Consider the following 23829-nt stretch of genomic DNA (forward strand, 5'->3'; position numbering starts at 1 on the left):
AGTCATGGTAGGATGTGCCTTGTGAAGCTCTTCAATAGGGTCTTTTTAGAATGTATTCAGTACTTTGCTCCAGACTATTTCGTAATTGTATTAATAAGGTTGGCCAGCCGGAATTCATGGCCAAGATGGGAATAACCACAGTAAACGCAGCCCCAGGAAGGAGAGTTCTGGAAATGGCCGAGCGGCTGGTGCTCCGCTATTTCTGTAACTCCCATAGCAGTGAATGGGGGCTAGGCAAACAGCATAGTAGAGCAAGATACACTACTTCTGGGACTCCTGAGTTACGGAAACATAGTAACTTGCTGTACTACACTGTTTTCTTTAGCTCCAATTCACTGCTATGGGAGTTACAGAAACAGCAGAGCACTGGTCGCTTGGATGTCTCCGTAATTCCGACCACCCAAGGCCGTGATTACTGTGGTTATTCCTGTCTTTCCCATGAAAAGGAGGGAGAGAGACAACCCAAATGTAGGTCACATTACAATATTTTTAATATGGGAACTTATGGATGAGGCTTTAACTGTAAGTTCTGAGGATGATGACCTATCCTGGGATGACCTTATTGGAATCTATCGGAAGCCATTTAAAGTGGTTATCTCTAACGATTTTTATATGAAAAGTTCCAAAATGCTGTTAGTACCTTTTACTAAGGCTACTTTCACACTGGCGTTTTGGTTTCCGTTTGTGAGATCCGTTCAGGGATCTCACAAGCGGTCCAAAACGGATCAGTTTTGCCCTTAATGCATTCTGAATGGAAAAGGATCCGCTCAGAATGCATCCGTTTGCCTCCGTTCCGCTATGGAGGCGGACACCAAAACGCTGTTTGCAGTGTTTTGGTGTCCGTCTGACGAAACTGAGCCAAACGGGTCCATCCTGACACACAATGTAAGTCAATGGGGACGGATCCGTTTTCACTGACACAATATGGCACAATAGAAAACGGATCCGTCCCCCATTGACTTTCAATGGTGTTCATGACGAATCCGTTTTGGCTATGTTACAGATAATACAAACGGATCCGTTCTGAACGGATGCAGACGGTTGTATTATCTGAATGGATCCGTCCATGATGGATCCACACCAAACACGAGTGTGAAAGTAGCCTAAGAATTTTGTCGCTTCCATGTGTCCCCTTTGGTGCTGCTCCTAATATAGTCTCTTCCAAATTCCCCTGCAGAAGGAACCTTCTGATCTATACAACCATGGTACTCCAGAGACTCCAAAAGGAGAAGAAAGCTATTACTATTGGCTGCTCCGCAGGGAACAGAGGATGACTATGTAGAGGCCTAGCTGTGGGAAGAGTGACTGAGCATGTGTGTCCACCAGCACTCGGCTCAGTAAACGGACGTCCACATTCTTAGATTTGAACACCGGGTGGTGCCACCTTATACAAGTAAATGTTGTAACTCTTCACTGCTTACCAAATGTAAATGGCAAATGTTGACTTTTTCTGATCTGTTCATTGACTGTGATAATTATTGGTGGGGGAAACCCCCGTTAATGGTAAAGAATTAGATAGCAGTACACATCCTAACAGCAGACTAGACTAGGCTCAAGTGAGAGTTTGTGCCATGTGCTCTGATAAAGTAATCGCCAGCGCACTCTGGATACAGGACACAGATGACCACTTTTAGCATAGAACTGAAGTTCACATTTTCTACAGGTAAAACGGCATCCTTGAAAATGTGCAATGAAGACCAATTTCTCTATATAACCCAAAGACGAATGATGTTCTATAATCCTGGATATTTATCCTGTGCTAAAATACATTCTGATAAATGTTCACAGCTTGTGTGCTGCGGAAAGAGAGGATTCAGCTCATTTCCAACCACAGCACTAATAGAAAGATGCTTAAGTTACAGTATAACATAGACGGGTACCACCTGCCTAGGTACGTCAACGCCCTACAAAGCAGCATACATCCCCCCATCAGACCAAGTCTACTAGCAGTACAAGGACATGCGGCTTCTGCGCATTGCTTCGCTTATTAAGTAAGCCGGGCTTAACTCTGGCTCCTCGGTCATAATTACTATATTCTGCCATTCACCAGTCTGGTTAGATATTTTTATCGTGTCTACTACACAAAGAGCATAAAGACAGTCATCGAAGGTAGCCGCCATCGTCAGTGGCCTGCCATCCCACGTTCTCCTGTCTTCCTGGTCTTGAAACGCTTGCCGCACCGCCTGTACCATTTTGATAGTCCCTCTCAGATATGGGGAGGGAATGTCGCTAAAAGCCTTTTCAGGTAAGAGGGAGTTGCTGACGGGCGTGGAGTCTTTTAAAAGTAATTCTCGCTCGGAGGAGTTGTTTCTGTGTCCATAGAGATCTGTCCCCGTTACAATGAGTCTACCAGATGACCCGACAACTGATACGTCTTGTTTAAAATCCCCAGGAACATTAAAGTTGAGGGTAACCGTACAGCACACTCCACCTTCAAGGACCATCTGAAATGTGCAGAAATCATCGCTGGTTATCTGTCGGATTCCATTGATGTGGTCTGTCTGCTTCACAAAGGTTTTCAGGAGTCCATGGACCTTCACTGCTTTCTGGTTGGTTAGGAAAGTCAAGAGGTCTATTATGTAGCTACCGACAGAATGTAGTCCACCGCCGCCCATGAGATCATCACAGCTCCAGTTATATTTCTTTCCTAGTAGACTTCCACTGTGGACCTGGACCTCGCAGACTTGAAGTTCCCCCACGTATCCTTCTTGAATCAGCTGCTTCATCTTCACAAAAGCAGGCAGAAATCGCAAGACATTTCCCATGATGCTCATAAGCTTGGGATAGTAGTGGGCAGCAGACATCATTCGGAAGGCATCAAGGGGTGTTGCTGTCCTGTCACAGATGACGTTCTTACCAATTCCTGCAAGGCAAGAAGAAAATCATTAGGCACATATATTACTACAGCAAGTCTTATGGAAAAGAGATGTATATATTGTTTCTTATATTCGTGTCAAAAATGCAGTCGCATTGTCAAAAACCAATAAACGACAGATAACACCATTAATGACCATTCCACAAAGGAGACAACTGATTGTAAACCCTCTTTTAGGGTACATGTGCACCTCTGTGGATTTCGGCAAAATCTGCATGTTTTTCGGTTAAATTCGATGTGGATTTCATCCTGCTAAATTTGAAAGGGGCGAGCTTCACTGGAAAATGCACAGAAGGAACATATACAATGTCCTGTGCTTGGCTCCCATTAGGACCTGTGCGCAGACCAGGGCCCTGATGAGAAGAGAAGCAGAAATGATGAGGCAATCTGGGGTCTCATTAATCTTAGGGTCTGACTTTCTTTAATATGTGGAAATTGGCCTGAGGTGCAGATTTTAAAATCGGCAGCATGTCAATTGTTTGCGTGATTCTGCACCGTATATACACTGGTTCCATTCACGTGTCCGCAAATTGCGGATCCGCAAAACACGGACATTGGCCATGTGCGTTCCACATTTTGCGGACCGCACATGGCCGGCCCTATAATAGAAAAAAATAGAAATGCCTTTTCTTGTCCGTGGTTGCAGACAAGAATAGGACATGTTCTATTTTTTTTGCGGGGCCGCGGAACGGAAGTGTGCTGTCCGCATTGAAAATGAATGGGTCCGCACACGTTACGCAAAATTGCGGAACGGATGCGGACCCATTTTGCAGATGTGTGAATGGCCCCTTAATCTCAGTATATACACATCCATACACTGTGTGTCTTACAGGATAAACTGAAGATTACAAGATCATGTGCAGAAATATGCTAAATATATCAAGACTAACTGGCGAGCGCTGTGTTCTCTTCCTCAGCATGTGACGCCATGTTAATTGGAGTGCCTTTCCAAAGTATTAAAACAATAGAAAGGATTCCTCAAAGTAGTGGGATGGGATTGAGGTGCAATACCAGGCACAGCCACTATACCATGTATGGCACTGTGCTTGGTATAGTAGGAAAGGGATCATCCAATGAGTAATGTAAAACATGAAAATCAGACATCATGTAAGACATAACAACCTGATCCTACTCTAACAAAGCTAGAACCAGCCCTGTACCTCACGTGGATCCAGAGGTTCCCTCATTCATTTCTGTAGAATTCTAGATGCTTTGCTACCTTTTTTTTTAAGCTGGTAAGTCAGGGGATGTGTCCTTTCTCAGGATGTGGGGTTTTCCTTTCTAAGGCTACTTTCACACTTGCGGCAGGACGGATCTGACAGGCTGGTCACCCTGCCCGATCCGTCCTTCAGCTATTTCGCTGTGCCGCCGCTCCGTCCCTATTGACTATAATGGGGACAGGGTGGAGCTCCGGCGCAGTAAGGCAGTTCGCGGTGAGAGGCCGCCGGACTAAAAAGTCGGACATGCAGGACTTTTAGTCTGGCGGCCTTTTGCCGTGCACTGCTGTGCTGTGTTGGAGCTCTGCCCCAGTCCCCATTATAGTCAATGGGGACGGAGCGGCGGTCCGGCGGCACGGCGAAATAGCAAAAGGACGGATCCGACAGGGTGAACAGCCTGTCGGATCCGTCCTGCCGCAAGTGTGAAAGTAGCCTAAGGGGGCCATGTTCTTTCTACTGCAGCTCTCTAAGGGTCCATTCACACGTCCGTTGTTTCTTTCCTGATCTGTTCCGTTTTTTGCGGAACAGATCTGGACCCATTCATTTTCAATGGCTCCTGAAAAAAAATCAGACATTGAGCTGTCCGTTTTTTTTCAGGACCCATTGAAAATGAATGGGTCCAGATCTGGTCCAGATCTGTTCCGCAAAAAACGGAACAGATCAGGAAAGAAACAACGGACGTGTGAATGGACCCTTACTCTCACAGCTTTTTACAGGAGACATGGATGTGGCAGTTGAAGGATGAAACTGAGCATGTGCGACCACCTCAGTGATATTACAGACAAGAACAAACAGCATGTTAGATAGATTTTATTAAGTAACTCAGTGGCTATACTAAATTTTTAATTACATTCAGTTACAAAAGTATTCCGATACAGGTGCTGGTTTGAAAAATGTAGAATATTTTTTATGGGGCAACCCCTTGAAGAGGTCCGAGCACCACAGACCCTTCAAACAGCTGAATGGCGGGGGTGCTGGGTGTCAGACCTTCACTGAACAGATACTAATGACCTGTCCTGAGGATAGATCATCAAATTTTTAATTCTCAGAAAACTCTTTTAACCACTTAATGACCTGGCCCGTTTAAGCCCCAAAGAAGTTTTCCAGGATTACAAGACTGATGGCCTTTAAGAGGTCATCAATATCAGATTGACCGGGGACGCCCAACTCTCCGCACTGAGTGTGCTTGTTGAGGCCTCTTTGCTGTGTCCACCATTTATGTATTTCTTATATCCTGCTCTACAGTGGCTTGTTATGTATTCCTCACTGACCTGAGACCAGTTTGTCACCTTTCCAAGAATATGCTGCTTTTGGTACAGTATTTTAAAGAATATTAGGGCTGATTCTGAGAATTATTATGAGAATTGTGAATATTGCTGGATCATTTACAAGAAAATATTTCACCCTAATAACTAGTGAAATATTATAGAATATTACCAGGTTTATGAAGCTGTAGATTAGTTACTCATATTGTTCCCTATACAGATTCATATGTATAAAATACCCAATACAGAACCTTTAGATCACCCACTGGACCTGTGTCTGACCGTTTGAGAAGATACCATTTACAATGAGAAGCATTGTCACCAGAGGGAGATTTGGTGACTTTCTAGATAACATTCTTTTCAATTACAACCGGTCACGTGAAAAAGTGATAAATAGGTCCACTCAGTATTCCTGAGACACAAAGAAAAAATGCACGTTCTTCCGGCCTTGATTACTTTCAGGATGTTGCATTGTTCAGGACCTAAGAAACCATTTCCACTTTTACTGCTGGTTACTTTACATCAGTTTGTCCTTATTTATAAGGAAAAGACACTTTCTCTAACATGCACTACTGAAAACTCATACTCCAGTCTAGAGGATAGAAAACTAGCAGGAAATTTTTAAAATTTCACTATTTACCCCTTTAATAAATGTCTAATTTCAGCAGCCGTTAAAGGGATTGTCTGAGTTAAAGCGGTTCAACAGTTTGTTTTAACTGATGATCTATCCTCTGGATAGATCATCAGCATCTGACCGGTTGGGGTCCGACACCTGGCCTGGCCTGGGCGCGGCTAAACTCAGTTCACTTGAATGGAGCTTAGCTCCGCCCACGCTAGTTGATACTAGTCATGACGTCAGTGGGCCAGCGGTAAACAGTGAGAAGGCCGCGGCGCTGCTGGAGCCCCGCTGTCTTCTCAAACAGCTGATCAGCGGTGGTCCCGGGTGTCGGACCCCCGCCGATCAGATGCTGATCATCTATCCAGAGGATAGATCATCAGTTAAAACAAACAAACTGCAGAACCCCTTTAAATAAAAAAACTGCCAAATGTAGTAAAATGAAAAAGTAATCAATACTCACCTCTTTTCTTCCCTGCCACTTCCAGTGCTCAGCTCCTGCCCTCCCCACTGCTGATGTCATCTTCCTGACTGCAGCAGTGACAGGTCACAACTGCAGTCAATTACTGGCCTCAGCTGCATACAGGACGTTACTGCTGAGGCCAGCGATTGGCTGCAGCAGTGACCTATGTGCATGATAAGTTTACCACTGCAACCAGAGATAAAAGCAGCAGCGAGGTCTGCAGCACAGCACAAGAAGAAGCAGGGGAGAAAAAGAGTAAGGCCCCTTTTACACGGGGGAGAATTCCAAGCGGGTGCAGGACGATCTGTAGTTTTTGATACAATTTTGGGGTGTGTACGACTTGTTGATCACTTGTTATTAAAATTTTTTGGGGGAAGTAAAGTGATGAAAGAACATCAAATCTGCCTTTTTTTTCTTCCTGTTACACCATTCACCATATGGGATACGTTTAATATTCCAATAGTACGTCGTTTTCACACGTGGCAATGCCCATGTTGCTATTTTTTTTACTGTTTATTTATTTTGATCCTGGGGAAAGGCGGGTGATTAGAATTTTTATCTTTTTTTTTAGAACTTTTTTTTTACTTGCTTTTTAATTATTTTTAATGTCCCCAAGTGGACTCCAACTTGCAATCATCAGATTGCAATTTTTAAAGAACAATGGAATTTGATCCATTATTCTATACAGAAATAGGTATATTACAGTTCAGTGCTGCCACCTGCTAGCCTGAACTGTAACATACAAGTAAAGTGCCTGGAAGCCTAGTACAGGTTCTGGCTCATTATTAGCATAGAACACTTTCCCCGTTCTCTGCCGGGGGGAAAGCATCAGTACCCCGTAAGCGCTCCTGGGTTTTAGCCCTCTCAGACGCTGTGGTCACATTTGACCACGGCATCTGAGGGGTTAAATGTCCACGGTTGGCCTTACCGCCGGTCGTGGACATTAGCCGCTGGTGTCTGCTGTATGAAACAACATGCACCCAGAGCAGACGCCATCTTTAAAGACCTGACATCCGCTGTACGTGTACGGCGGATGTCATGAAGAGGTTAAAAGGGGTGCTCCAGTAGTACAATATTGATGGTTTATCCTCAAGACAGATCATTAATATCTGATTTGAGAGGATCCGACTCCTGGCCCCACCGCTGATCAGCTGTTTGAAGAGGCATTAGTGCTCCAATGAGCACTGGGGCCTCAGTACGGCATACCAAGCACAGTGCCACACATTTTATAGTGGCCGCACCTAGTATTGCAACCCAAGCCCAGTCACTTGAATGGGACTGAAGCTGCATATGGGCCATGTGACTGATTAACATGACGTCACTGGCCTAGGAAAAGGCCACAGCACTCACCACGACCTTCAAACAGCTCATCAGTCGGACTTCCACCAATCTGATATTGATCACCTATCCTGAGAATAGGACTGCCAGGAGTCAGACCCCTTCAGGATAGGTTATCATTATTTTACTCTCAGAAAACCCCTTTAATATAGACCTGTTCATTAAAGTGTTAATATAATCCTCAAGCTCTACTACCACTAGGCTTATTCATTGCGCTATTTACTGGCTCAAGTCATAGGCGACCACCACAAATTTCCATGGCAGGAAGAGGCAGCCATAAAAGAAACAGTAACACCGGGCAATAGCCCGCTAACAAGATGTATACAGGATTCCACTCCGCGAAACAATTAGTTTACAAGGTCTAAGAAGCAAGAAGAATGCCCTTCCACTCCGTGCATGCTACAAGTGGAAATATACTTGACCTACCATTTTCTTCAAAGACGGCAATAATTAAACCTCTAAAGAAATGGGTACTAAGGCAAAAAAAGGCATATAAAAACATGCTGCCTATACATACTGAATACCTAGCTAATGTGTTTGGGGCTGACCCGACTGTCCCTCAAAGTGAGGGACAAGAATGATCCAACAAATGGGACTTTTACCCTGCCTAACCTGTTCTTCTTAGAGGAGAAGCTCCAGATGTGTCTGGCAGCTTCTTATCTTTTCTCTACATTCAGCAGACGTATTAGTAGAGTCAAATAAAAAAGGCTGTCAAACAAGCAATCCATCAATGACTAGCTAAAGTGCATGGCTGGAAACAGTAGTAGGACATTGTCTTTTTATAGCAAAGGAGTGGGTTTTATTTGCCACAGTTAAAGGCTCCCACCACTGTCGGCACTGTAGACCAAGCAAGCTATACACCAGCACATTTAGCAACGCCTCACCCCTAACCTGTACATATACGCTGGTCAGCCGTACCACGATAACCATCCTCCTTATATTGTGTAGGTCTCTTCACCCCCTGCAAACAGCTGTGTGTGACCCATCAAGGCACAGTTCCACAAGACCTCTGATGGTTTCTTGCGGCCTAAGACTTTAGCAGCAGATCCTTTTATTAAAGGTGTTGGCCCATCTGGGTTAGGATATTAATGTCAGACAGGTGGGGGTTCCACCTTTGGGACCTGTCCTACCTACAGAAAGGGGTCTCTGAAATAAAGGAGCAGACACTGTGCACGTGTCCTCTCCATTCACTCAATGGGAGTTCTGAGAATAGCCGAGCAAGTGCACTCAGCTATTTTCCGGCAGTCCCATAGCGAAGAACAGAGAGTGCACCGCGCAAGCACGGCCACCTCCCCATTCACTGCTAGGGGACTACCGGAAATAGCTCAGACAGCACTCCTCTGTTTTCAGAACTCCTATAGCGGTGAACAGACAGTGGCTGCGCATAAGCGGCTGCTCACTGTACACTTCGGGGGTCCCAGACATAGGACCCACACCTATCTGACACTGATGGCATATCCTAGTGATAAGCCATCATCAGTGTCCCAGATGGGAATACCCCTTTGGGAGATGTGAGTTGAGACCTCTATGGATTGGACTTGTTCTGCCAGCACATCCCACAGGTGCTTGATCAGTCAGAGATCTGCACAATTTTTTCATCCTGGCCATAAAAAAAACAAAAAAAAACACAAAAAGCAAACTATGAGTGATTAAAAAGAAAGTTATATGTACCCCAAAGTGGTATAAATTTACCCTATAAAAAACAAGCTACAACCCAGCTCAGTTGATGGAAAAATGCAAAGGTTTTGTCTCTCAGATTATCAGGACACGAAAACAAGTGATTTTTTTTAAAGTGATTTTTGTTCATTTTTTTCCACCCCCCGGTAAAAAAAAAAGAATAAGAACAGAAAAACGAAAATGCTATGGCTTTTAGAAGGTTAGGAAAGCAAAAATCACCATGTCCTGAAGTAAATGTCTGGCAAACAAATTAACAAAAATGTACTCTTCCACGTTAGGTTAAAAATTTGTAGTGACAGAGACTTGATAATCTAAGATGATTTGAGGAATTTCTGCACTACTGAGACTCTGCTAGAGAAGCCCACTGGTATCTGTGCAACCTGCTGGTTATTGGTGGGCGAAGATCATCTGCTCCAAATATAGGACCTAGCAGAAATAGCACCCTACTGCATAGTTAAAGGCCCCCATACACGTTAGAGTATTGTCGGCCAAAACTGTCGAGAACGGCGGGTCTGGCCAACAATCTAATGTGTATGTGGAGCTCCCCGACTCTCTCCTGACAGATGATGTCAGGGAGACAGAAAGATCAGGTCGTAGTGGATATTATTGCCTGATCCTTTTGTTCTCCTCTCTCCCCACTGACAACACACATGGTCGGCCAGACTGAATGCCTATGGGGGACTTGGGAGAGATGGCTCTGAGGATTTGACAGGAAGATTTCCTATGCAGGACTAGCTTTTCCAGACAATCCTGTTATGAACTGCTCTGGGGTACACACACCCTATACATATCATGGTGCAAACATTTATAAATCACTAAATAAACAGCTGATGACTGTGACACCCACAGTCTGGAATTCAGAGGGGACGCAACTTTCCTAAATACTACTCCCTATTTCAGTGTAGTGCAGCATTTATGGGTTAGATAGAGCTAGGGTGTGAGGGGGAGGGGAGAGTCGTCTAAGTAGGCAGCCTGTATTCTGTTCCTACACTTATTCTATAATGTAGACCCTTCTGCACTAAAGACATCCTGGACACGACATTCACAACGAGTTCTTATACAGCCCATCTGCTGGACACTGCACAAGAGGGTTTACTTCTAATTTGTACCCGGTCTCTATTCCAGCCATTGATTAATGTACTGTGTCTAAAGAAGATAACTCTTTTGAAGGAAAATGTCTAATTAATATAAGGGTCCCTAGATAATGAGCAGATTACAAAGTGTTCACCTGCTGTGGCCCACAGAAATATGATGAAATCTATGGGGAAACCTAAGTGCTCAGAAACACTGCAGCTCCCCCACAGGTGGAATTAAGCATTACACATTTGTCTGTGTAATACAGGACAGGTGCTCCACTCAGGATAACAGAAGACCCCACTCTGTTAACTCATAATTCCCTTATAGGGTATATAAAAATAGAGTTTCTAAACCGGTCAACTCTTAAGAATGCAGAAGTCATATAATCTTTTCTAATACAACCATTTACGGTATGTATTACTCATAAAATATGTGTGTACTAACATTAAATAAAGGTGCACTAACAGCTCCAAGTCAAGACTGTACCGTTAACCCTGTGTTGTAATACTATAACAGTACTGTTTATTTTATATTATAATTTACAGACAGATTGCTGGATATTATACTTATGTTACTGTACTGTTTATTGTATCTTATAATTTACAGATCACAGAATATTATACCCCTATAACTGTACTGATTATCCAGATTTTTTTTAATTAATTATCTTTATTAATTAATATATCAAACAATTTACAAGACAAAACGAGAATACAAAAAATAATTATTATTTTTTTCCCCCTTCCCTTTCTTTCCCCCATATCCCTGTTCCCTAACCCCCCCTTCCCCCTACCTGTGGTGCGTCAAGAAAAAAAAAAAAAAACAGCAACCACAATTTTCACAGCTAATCAAATCCTCCAACCACCCCATATCTTAGTCCACTTATCATCAGCTCCCCTCTGTTTAAAGATGATTTTCTCATAGTTTTTTACCTTATCAATAAGATTTACCCATATATTTATATCTGAAGTATAACGAGCAAACCAGGTCCGACTAACCAAAACTCGGGCCAGCATCAATATCCTACCCAGAAAAATCTTTTGATACTTAGGATTATCTATTTTCCTGATTATCCAGATTGATGGATGATATACCTATATAATATTGTTTATCCTATATTATAATTTACAGTCAGATCACTGATACCAATATAACTGTACTGATTATCCTATATTATAATTTACAGCCAGATCACTGAATATTATACCCCTAACTGTACTGTTTATTCTATATTATAATTTACAGTCAGACCATTTAATATTATACCCCTATAACTATACTGATTATCCTATATTATAATTTACAGTCAGACCATTGAATATTATACCCATATAACTGTACTGTTTATTCTATATTATGTGATGTACCGGCTCTCCATGGAGACTGCTAGGTGGAGGCTTGCCTGGCGACGTCACTGGCACTGATGTACAGGCTTTAGCGCTGCCCTAGCCTGTAAAACCGTTAGAGCAGGGGGCGTGGCCTGAGAGCGCATGGAGTAGGTCGCACCGCACTGAGCTCCTGCAGACATCCTGATTTTAGAGTGGTAGCAACCCCCTATTTCGCAGATCCTTGCCTACCTGGTGGTTGAGAGGAGACAGGAGAGTGTGGTGCTGATCTTTTGAGTCCCGACATGCCTAGAAAGTCCGGTAAAGGGCCGCGCTGTGACAGGCCAGAGGAGAGTCGGCATGGCGCCGAGGAAGAAGAGGGGCCGGCCTTACAGCCCAAGACGAGACAGACGGCTGCCGCAAAGCTGAGCAGGTTTGCTCGCACGGAGAGTGCTGGGGGAGACTGGGCTGAGGAGAAGGAGATGGACGCTCAGGTTTCCTCTGGACAAGAGGATGAATCCACTGACGGGGAGACCCTGGACGCGGTAAATTGGCCGCCATTAACCCCTGCACGGCCGGCAAAAGACGCGGTAGGCCCTAAAGTTGTGGATGGAGCAGAGCCTACTCTAAAAGATATTATGGCCGCTGTGGCCAGTTGTAACAGCACACTGAAGGTGCTTACAGTACAGGTTGGTAGCCTGAGGTCGGATGTGTCTTTAATTAGGCATGACCTACACAAAATCACAGAACGCACCTCTGAATTGGAGAAGAGGGTGTCCACTATTGAGGACGTTATCCAGCCTATGCAAATGGCGGCAAAATCATCTGCTAAAGATATAGCGGCGTTATACGCCAAAACAGATGACCTGGAGAACAGGTCCAGAAGGAATAACCTGCGGATTGTGGGTGTGCCAGAGAAGACGGAGGGGGATAATGCCACCGAATTTGTGGAAAAATGGCTGCACCAATTATTTCATGAAAAAGGTCTATCCTCATTATATGCGGTGGAGCGGGCGCACAGAGTCCCCATGCGGCCGCTTCCGCCTGGCAGACCTCCCCGTCCCATACTGGCGAAGATACTCCATTTTAAAGACCGGGACACTATCCTGCGACAATCTAGGGACAATGAGGAGATGGTCCTGAATGGGGTGAAAGTATCCATATTTCCGGATTATTCCAACGAAGTGCAGCGGAGGAGAAGCAGATTTATGGATATAAAGAAAAGGCTGAGAGCTCTACAAGTCCAGTACGCTATGCTGTTTCCTGCTAAACTGCGTGTGGTGGCATTGGGATCCACCAGATTTTTTGAAGATCCGGAGGAGGCGACGCAGTGGCTGGACGTCCACGAGCGACAATTGAGAAGTGGGGCCCTGGACACTTGAAGGAGGCAGATATACGTTTCTTATGTTTAAGTTATATATGCATTTACACTCTAGGATTGCTTTAAATGTTGCACCAGTTAGGGAGTGTATTATGTAATGCTACCACATGGTAGTTCCTGAGGAGGGAGCAGGCGGTAATGATAGTAAAATGTATTTCTCAGTTGTGGGGAGGATTCTCTACCTGAGGAAAAGTGTTATAAATTGTTATGCTTATTGTAGGTTGAAGGGCATGTTGCTCTCGGATTGCCTTGTTTTAATGTGGGAAGTGGATAAGAAAGGGAAAGGTTTCCCCAGCTACAGTAACCTGAGTATGAGAGGGAGGGAGGGGGGTGGGGGGGTAGGGAAAAGGTTGGGGGGGAAGGTTAGGGTCTTGAACTATGAGCGAGTGTTATCTGAATGGGGTGTGAGATTCAAATATGGTTTAAAATTTTACCATGTCACAGGCGATTAGAATCTTAAGCTGGAATGTGAGAGGGATGGCTGAAGCACGGAAAAGACAGTGTATTTTTCAGTATCTGGGGCGGTTTCAGCCGGCTATATGTTGTCTTCAGGAAACGCATTTGACAGGAGAAAATTTACACTGGATGAATAAAAATTGGGTGATCCATGCGTTACATTCAACTCATTCCTCTCATTCTAGAGGTGTAAGTATGATTGTGCATAGGAGTATCAGGTATGAACATATGCAGGAGTGTGTGGACGCTGAGGGCAGGTATGTGTGTGTGGTGTGTAAGGTGGATGGAATACAGCTGGTGCTGGTGTCTGTGTATGTGCCTCCACCGTTTGCTTCCCCATTAATAAGAGAGATCATGGGCTTTGTGGCGGACTTCCCTGGGCTGCCGTGGCTGTTGGTTGGGGACTTTAATTGCACGATGAATGACTCCCTAGATAGATGCCGGGTGGAGGGAGCAGGTGGTTCACCGGGGAGTGCGGCTCTCAGGAATATTTTGGGTGAGGTAGGAGTGCAAGATGTATGGAGACGGCGTAACCCGGATAAGCGTGAATATTCATGTAGATCCGCCACGCACCATTCACTATCGCGTATAGATCTGGCCCTTGTTAACGACATAATGCTACCACTAGTTGGGGATGTTGTTTATCATCCTCGGTCGTTGTCTGACCATTCTCTGGTGCAGATAGACTTGTGCCTGGGGGTGCTCAGACAGGGACCGAGGCTGTGGAAGTGTAATCCTCATTGGTTGAATGTGTTGGGTGACCTATCTGGGATTTCTATGGAAATTAAGGAATTTTTTGATATCAATACAGGGTCGGCTTCGATACCAGGTGTATGGGACGCCATGAAAGCATTTCTGAGGGGAGTTCTGATGAAAGAAATCAACAAACATAAATCCAGGACCAGAGAGGCGGATGTCAAGGCGCATGTACTAGTGTCCGAGGCTGAGAGAGAGTTTAGTAGATCCCCCACCATGGTTAGTAGTGAGGCGCTGGAGGTTGCTCAGGAGCAGCTGAGATGTCATCTGGTACAGGCCGCAGATAGAAAGAGAAGCTTTTACCGTCAGAGATCTTTTGAGGAAGGAGAGAAGGTGGGTCATTTGTTGTCAGTGGTCTCGCAGGCTCAGAGAGGCTCCTCTTGTATTCAGGAGTTGAGAGATGACAGGGGGAACAGTTGTCAGGACACAAAAGGAATATTAGGAATTTTAAAAAGCTTCTATGTATCTCTATATACTTCCACTGGATCTAGTTCTGATGAGGCCCTGAAGGATTTCCTAGAGGAGGCGCAGTTATCGGTGCTGTCAGAAGAAGATAGAGAGAGGCTAGAGGAGCCGATTACACTAGAGGAACTGGAAGCTGCACTTGGGGACATGGCAAGTGGTAAGGCCCCTGGAGCTGATGGTCTCCCAGTAGAGATATACAAAAAACTACAGGGGATATTACTCCCTGAATTACTTAAGGTGTTTGAGCACTCATTGGAGGCAGGTTCGTTACCACATTCGATGCAGGAAGCTATAATTGTGGTTTTGCCTAAGCCTGGGAAGGATCCTAAAATACCGGATTCCTACAGGCCAATTTCACTTCTCACGGCTGATGTTAAGCTACTGGCGAAGGTGTTGGCGAACAGGCTGTCCAAGGTAATTCTGACCATAGTACATCCGGATCAGACGGGATTTATGCCAGGAAAATCAACGGCTATTAACCTTCGTAGGCTGTACACTAGTTTAAATATTCCGGCGGACAATGGTGGTGACAGGGCCTTGCTTGCGCTTGATGCCGCTAAGGCGTTTGATAGTGTGGAATGGAGGTATTTGTGGGGGGTCCTGAGAATTATGGGCTTTGGTGAACGGTTCATTCAGTGGGTACAGGTTCTGTATTCTAGCCCTAAGGCGAGAATTAGAGCTAATGGAGGATTATCAGACTGTTTTCCCCTCGCCAGGGGTTCCAGACAGGGATGCCCACTGTCGCCCTTATTGTTTGCTCTTGCAATAGAGCCGTTGGCGGCGCATATTCGCTTATCTACGAGTATAGAGGGGTTTAGATATGGTGAACTGCATAATAAAGTGGCTATGTACGCTGATGATACCCTACTTTTCTTGGGCGATACTGGTGCGTCCCTGGATACGGCCATGGCATTGATTGACAGATTTGGTAGCTTTTCCGGACTACGGATAAACTGGCAGAAATCCTCTTTGATGCCAATTGACGGGCAGGCCCTGGTAGGCAGACAAGTAGATAGTTTGGTGCCCTGGGTGGATAAATTTAAATATCTGGGATTACATATAACACCGAGACTAGCGGATTTTGAAGAACTAAATCTATCCCCTTTGCTAGCTACTTTTAGGCTTAAAGTGAGGTCATGGTGTAGGCTCTTTCTTTCGGTGGTAGGTAGAGTTAACCTTTTAAAAATGGTTATGATGCCCCAACTGTTATATATACTGAATAATGCTCCAGTTTGGATCCCTCTGGATAGATTTAAGAAAATTCACTCTATATTTAGAGATCTTACTTGGAAGTATGGACAGGCTAGGATCAAACTGGAGACATTGCAGTATTCTAAGTCGGAAGGGGGCTTAGCTGTCCCTAACACATGGATTTATTTTTTGGCTTCCCAATGTCAGCATTTTAAGGGATGGATTGATCTACAAGCACCGGATATGACTGGGCAGATATTGCAGCATTGGCTGGGCAGTCGTGACCTCATGGGCATTCTGGAAGGTTTAGGAATGCATGCAGGGAGGGAAAAACTTCCTCTGATTGAACTCATGAAAAAAGTTTGGGCAAAAGTGAAGCTGCTAAGAGGAGTGGGAGGTATTAGTGAACTTTCACCTATTGGAAAGAACCACTTGTTGCCAGAACTATTGGCCATACCAGGACTTAGGAACTGGGAAACTTATGGAGTGACGAGAATTGGACAATTAATTAAGGACAAGACATGTAAGTCATTTCAAAGCCTGCAGCAGGAATTTAATATCCCCAAGGAGTGGTTTTATAAATATCTTCAAATAAGACATGCCCTTGGGGTCACGATGCGGAAGGGATGTGTGATAGCTCAAATGGAGGTGGTCCATAAGCTTGTTCTTCCGTCGGGAGGGGGAAAAAGAGGGTTAATATCACAGGTGTACGCTCTTCTAATGGAAAAATTCTTAGAGGGATATCCGCTTTCAAGAATGAAAAAGTGGGAGGCTGACGTGGGGGATATGTCTAAGGATATGTGGGAAGATATTTTAGAAGCAGTCCCCAAGGTGTCTCTAAGTGAACAGGGCAAACTGTCCCAACTATTTATTATACACAGAGTGTACAAAACACCGGTGTTCCTGAAAAAGATAGGAGTAAGAGGTGATGACAAGTGCCCAAAGTGTATGGAAGATGGTGCAGACTTGTTACATATGTTGTGGTCTTGTCCAGTAGTTGCTAATTATTGGGAGGAAGTTGTAGAGATGATTAATAGTAAATTGACATTAAGAATTCAAAAAGATCCTAAGGTGTGTATTCTGGGGTATGTGTCTGAAATTGGAGGAAATGAACCGGTTAGGGTAGCTGCGGGGAGATTGCTATATGTGGCCAGGAAACTGATCGCTATGAGGTGGATCCAGGGGAGTCCGCCTACACTGAGTGAGTTTGAACGGAAGGTGCATGACATGCTGGTACTCGAAAAAGGGGTGTTTGTGAAGAGAGGGTGCCCTCAGAAGTTTGAAAAAATGTGGACTGAATGGTTATCTCATACCCACGTGGTTATATAGTCATGTGATGGTCAAGACCAATGTTAGGGTTGGGGGGTTAGGGTAGGGTAAGGGGGGGAGGGAGTTTGGAAAGGTCAAGTTTCTGGTAATTTTTTTTTGCCCATAATATGTTTTAGCAAAGGTATATGTAGTGTATGGATTCATGATAATACTGAGTGGTGATATACTTATGAGTATTGTTGTTCACTGAATCTGCATCGTGGATAATTTAAAGAAAGAAAAAGTCAACATATTGTATTATGTTATAATATGTATTTATTGTTTAATAAAAACGATTTGATTCAAAAAAAAACCGTTAGAGCAGCGCTAAAGCCTGCCAGTCAGTGCTGGTGACGTCCCCGGCAACACTGCTAGGTGGAAGCCTCTGTCTAGCGGTGTGAAAATATAAACAAACTGCGCTGGCCCTGCGCGATACAGGACAGGACAAGGGAGAGCATCGGAGCATGAAATACTCCGATGCTCATGTTAGAGGGGCCGGAGGGGTGAAAATGTGGATGTCCGGGTGCAGCTCGGAACCCAGAAAACCCCTTTAAGAAGTATTCTGGTGCCAACAAGTTATCCCTTATCAAATGGATAGATAACTTAGATCAGTGGGTGATCTGACTGCTGGGACTCTGCCAATCACAAGAACTGGAGTCCTGTGCTCCCACCTTAATGGGGCAGTGGTTGAGTATGAGCACCACCACTCCATTCAAAGTCTAACTACCAAGACAGACGAGTTAAGAGCTTGGCCACCTTCGGCAAACCCATTCTCTCGTCCTTGCCGAGACCGCCAGTGATATATCAGGTATCCCCTTACCTATGAAACTGCTTCTACTGGATAGGCATAACTTGTCGTAACTGGAATGCCCCTTTAATGATACATAGTTAAATCCGACAACTCAGAAAATTATTTGGCTCCTGTATTTTTCGATTTAGAAGAAGTAGACGGCCAGGTCATTTTTTTTTCTGCCTGGAGCACTGAGAAGATAAATCGGCAATTTGTAAATGAATCCCAGCGGTAAGTGCCCAATCCCCCAGACTGCTTCTGAAAGCATAGCCAGACAAATACATCCTGTAGACATTTTTGGCTCATGGATGCAGCTTTTCATTTCAGTAACCCGGCAGACTTGTACCTGCCGATAGAGGAGTCTGCAATAACAAGCCATTTTAATGATGCCTTTGGGGTCTTCTCAAGTCTGAAATCCCGCTGGAATACTTCCCGCTGACTGCGATACCTGGCGAACTGCACCGTCACATTACAGGGAAGACTATGCTGTGACCTTGGCTGTGACTCAAGGGCATGTTACACTGACGAAACTATTTAAAGAGCGCTGGATGTCTGCGCCGGCCGGCACACAAGTCATTCCAACGTCAAACGCAAAGTTCATGTTTGTTGGATGGCATTCTTTTGTATTCTGCTAATCAATTTTACATGCACTTTACACGGATACTTAGTACCTGGTACTATGGTCACCGCTCTTCACAGCTACATGGTTACTCAGGCTGAACAAAGGCCAAGGGCATGACTTCTTTTCTGCTGGTTCCCAATGTATGATAAAACGCATCTTTAAACGGCAGCTTTCTTTTTTACATGTAACAAGCACCAATTATAGAATTTTTTGTGGCTTTTTTTTTTCATTTTGTGTTATGTCGTACGTCCCTTTCTCCTGGTGCTGTAAGGGGTTGTCTACCTCTTAGATATGGATAACCTACCCTCCAGATATGTCATCACTATCAGGTCGGTGTTTGAACGGCTGCAGTACGCTGGCATGGCCACTACACAGAGAACGGAGCCTTCTGCCTCTGCCCACCATTATTCTTACCATCCTGCAAACAGCTGATTGGTGGGGATGCCGGATATCAAACCCCCACCGATCTGATATTAATTACTGAAAAGGTAGAACACCCCTTTTAGACTGACAAGTGTTTTTTTCTGCCATTTTAAACTACATGAAATAAGAACTGCAAAAACACCATTGTTTTTTAAATGTAAGGGTCCATTCACACGTCCGCAAGTGTTGTGCGGTCCACAAATTGCTGATCCGCAAAACACGGACACCGGACATGTGTGTTCCGCATTTTGCCGGCACTTTAACAGAAATACCTTTTCTTGTCCGTGTTTGCGGACAAGAATAGGACATGTTCTATTTTTTGCAGAACGGAAGTGCGGATGCGGACAGCACACTGTGTGCTGTCCGCATCTTTTCCAGCCCCATTGAAAATGAATGAGTCCGGATCCGTTCTGCAACAATGTGGAACGGATCAGGATCCATTTTGCGGACGTGTGAATGGACCCTAATAAGGATTTTTTTGGGGGGTTTTGGAGACATTTTTCTCTAGTGTTATTTTGTACTTGTGTTCCTGAAGAGAAGCCAATGGAAAAAACCCTATAAAAACAACATGCCCAAAGCACGTTGCAATTTAAGAAAAAACGTATTAGGCCTCATGCACACAATCGTGTGCTGGCCTTGCCCGTGCTGCGGACCGTGTGGCTGACGTTTGCAGACCCATTCACTTGAATGCCCGTATATTGTGGACCACAATACAGGCATGTCTGGGCAACGGTCGTGTGCATGAGGCCTTATTTTTACATTTTTGGGAGCATTATGGATATTGCTTCATTTCAGTAAGTGTTTGCGACATTATTATATATGACTTCTTAACTAAAAAGACTAGCGTGGTATTAGCAGGAGGTGCTCAAACCCACATGCAGTCGTGCATTTACACTGCTCAAAAAAATAAAGGGAACACTTAAACAACACAATGTAACTCCAAGTCAATCACACTTCTGTGAAATCAAACTGTCCACTTAGGAAGCAACACTGAGTGACAATCAATTTCACATGCTGTTGTGCAAATGGGATAGACAACAGGTGGAAATTATAGGCAATTAGCAAGACACCCCCAATAAAGGAGTGGTTCTGTAGGTGGTGACCACAGACCCCTTCTCAGTTCCTATGCTTCCTGGCTGATGTTTTGGTCACTTTTGAATGCTGGCGGTGCTTTCACTCTAGTGGTAGCATGAGACGGAGTCTACAACCCACACAAGTGGCTCAGGTAGTGCAGCTTATCCAGGATGGCACATCAATGCGAGCTGTGACAAGAAGGTTTGCTGTGTCTGTCAGCGTAGTGTCCAGAGCATGGAGGCACTACCAGGAGACAGGCCAGTACATCAGGAGACGTGGAGGAGGCCGTAGGGGGGCAACAACCCAGCAGCAGGACCGCTACCTCCACCTTTGTGCAAGGAGGAACAGGAGGAGCACTGCCAGAGCCCTGCAAAATCACCTCCAGCAGGCCACAAATGTGCATGTGTCTGCTCAAACGGTCAGAAACAGACTCCATGAGGGTGATATGAGGCCCCGACGTCCACAGGTGGGGGTTGTGCTTACAGCCCAACACCGTGCAGGACGTTTGGCATTTGCCAGAGAACACCAAGATTGGCAAATTCGCCACTGGAGCCCTGTGCTCTTCACAGATGAAAGCAGGTTCACACTGAGCACATGTGACACGTCTGGAGACGCCGTGGAGAACGTTCTGCTGCCTGCAACATCCTCCAGCATGACCGGTTTGGCATTGGGTCAGTAATGGTGTGGGGAGGCATTTCTTTGGAGGGCCGCACAGCCCTCCATGTGCTCGCCAGAGGTAGCCTGACTGCCATTAGGTACAGAGATGAGATCCTCAGACCCCTTGTGAGACCATATGCTGGTGCGGATGGCCCTGGGTTCCTCCTAATGCAAGACAATGCTAGACCTCATGTGGCTGGAGTGTGTCAGCAGTTCCTGCAAGACGAAGGCATTGATGCTATGGACTGGCCCGCCCGTTCCCCAGACCTGAATCCAATTGAGCACATCTGGGACATCATGTCTCGCTCTATCCACCAACGTCACGTTGCACCACAGACTGTCCAGGAGTTGGCAGATGCTTTAGTCCAGGTCTGGGAGGAGATCCCTCAGGAGACCGTCCGCCACCTCATCAGGAGCATGCACAGGCGTTGTAGGGAGGTCATACAGGCACGTGGAGGCCACACACACTACTGAGCCTCATTTTGACTTGTTTTAAGGACATTACATCAAAGTTGGATCAGCCTGTAGTGTGTTTTTCCACTTTAATTTTGAGTGTGACTCCAAATCCAGACCTCCATGGGTTGAAAAATTTGATTTCCATTTTTTTATTTTTGTGTGATTTTTTTGTCAGCACATTCAACTATGTAAAGAACAAAGTATTTCAGAAGAATATTTAATTAACTCAGATCTAGGATGTGTTATTTTTGTGTTCCCTTTATTTTTTTGAGCAGTGTATATAGGGGAGCAAATCCTGCACTTGTGGCCCGTTGCTAATGGCGATCCCCAGCAAAAATGCATACGGTGGAGGATGCTCGCAGCGAACCACAAGTACCACAATAGACATCCTACACAAGGTAGCAATTGTGTGGATGTCATAATCAATATAACAATATAACAAAATAATAGCAAAGACAGGTGCACTCTGCGGTCTTACTAAACCCTCAAACTGATTTTAAAATTGAGAGATTAGTCAACATGTCCTACGGTGTAGGACATGTCTAAGCCCGGGCACCACGCCAAGGTTTCACAAGTAGCCCGGGACCTAACACTCTCCTAACTGAGCCGTATGGGCAATACCAGGAGCCAGTGGGCAAATTACAGGAGCATGAGGCACCGTAGGACATGTTGACTAATCTCTCAATTTTAAAATCAGTTTGAGGGTTTAGTAAGACCGCAGAGTGCACCTGTCTTTGCTATTATTTTGTTATATTGTTATATTGTTATAAGTAAAATAGAAAATATTCGTACAGTGCTACTCCACTACATGGGTGACCTACAAATCCAGGCTGGTATTTATCATCAGAGGCATTTTTGGTGCTACTTTTCTGACGTTCGTTTTTTTCTCTCTTTGGCACAATTTGTACAACAATTTCAGACATGCACACCAGAAAAATGGCACCAAAAAATCCCCTTGATGATAGTAAATTCTCCCGTGAGTGGAACCAGTCTTACATGGATATACAGTGGAAATAAAAAGTCTACACACCCCTGTTAAAATGTCAGGTTTCTGTGCTGTATAAAAATGAGACAAAGATAAACCATTTCAGAACTTTTTCCACCTTTAATGTGACCTATAAACTGTACAACTCAATTGAAAAACAAACTAAAATCTTTTAGGTGGAGGGAAGAAAAAAATAACTAAAATAATGTGGTTGCATAAGTGTGCACACCCTTAGGCCTCATGCACACGACCGTTGTTTTATTCCGTGTCCGTTGTTCCATTTTTCGTGATTTTCTGCGGACCCATTGACTTTCAATGGGTCCGTTGAAAACTCGGCTAATGCACCGTTTGTCATCCGCGTCCGTGATTCCAGTCCGTCAAAAAATATAACCTGTCCTATTATTTTTGCGGAAAAGGGTTTGCGGACCCATTCAAGTCAATGGGACCGCTAAAAAACACGGAGGCACACAAGATTGTCATCCGCGTCCGTTTTTTTCCTATCATTTGCATGGCAAACCTATCTTAGATTTTTTTTTACTTTCCTTTGTCTGGTGAGCCTCCAAAAATAAAGGAAGACACACGGAAACAAAAACGGAAACGGATCACGGAAAAACGGAACCTCATTTTGCGGAACGGAACACAACAACGGTCGCGTGATGAGGCCTTAAACTAATACTTTGTTGAAGCACCTTTTAGATGTATGCTTTGGGTCGTTGTCATGCTTAAAGATAAAGTTCCTGTTCATGTTCAGCTTTCTAGCAGAAGCCTGAAGGTTTGGTGCCAATATTGACTGGTATTTGGAACAGTTCATAATTCCCTCTAGCTTAACTAAGGCCCCAGTTCCAGCTGAAGAAAAACAGCCCCTTGGCATGATGCTGCCACCACCATGCTTCACTGTGGGTATGGTGTTCTTTTGGTGATGTGCAGTGTTGTTTTTGCGCCAAACATATCTTTTGGAATTATGGCCAAAAAGTTCAACCTTGGTTTCATCAGACCATAACACCTTTTCCCACATGCTTTTGGGAGACTTCAGATGTGTTTTTGCAAAATGTAGCCTGGCTTGGATGTTTTTTTTCGTAAGAAAAGTCTTTCATCTTGCCACTCTACCCCATAGCCCAGACTAATGAAGAATACGGGAGATTGTTGTCACATGTACCACACAGCCAGTACTTGCCAGATATTCCTGCAGCTCCTTTAATGTTGCTGTAGGCCTCTTGGTAGCCTCCCAGACCAGTTTTCTTCTCGTCTTTTCATCAATTTTGGAGGAATGTCCAGTTCTTGGTAAGGTCACTGTTGTGCCATATTTTCTCCACTTGATGATGACTGTCTTCACTGTGTTCCATGGTATATCTAATGCCTTGGAAATTCTTTTGTACCCTTCTCCTGACTGATACCTTTTAACAATGAGATCC

The 23829-nt window shown here is 44.6% G+C and overlaps 1 protein-coding gene across 1 annotated transcript in view; it reads right to left on the reverse strand.

The window, feature by feature from the left end:
• Positions 1–971: 971 nt before the first annotated feature.
• Positions 972–23829, reverse strand: part of LOC121003788 (glucose-fructose oxidoreductase domain-containing protein 1) — a 78621-nt gene continuing 55763 nt past the window's right edge. The window contains exon 2 of the mRNA XM_040435690.1: positions 972–2863. Coding sequence (XP_040291624.1) covers positions 1944–2863 — 920 coding nt within the window. The 3' untranslated portion in view covers positions 972–1943. The remainder of the gene's footprint in view (positions 2864–23829) is intronic.

Source organism: Bufo bufo, chromosome 1 (assembly GCF_905171765.1).
Source record: "Bufo bufo chromosome 1, aBufBuf1.1, whole genome shotgun sequence".
NCBI classification, from domain to species: Eukaryota; Metazoa; Chordata; class Amphibia; order Anura; family Bufonidae; genus Bufo; species Bufo bufo.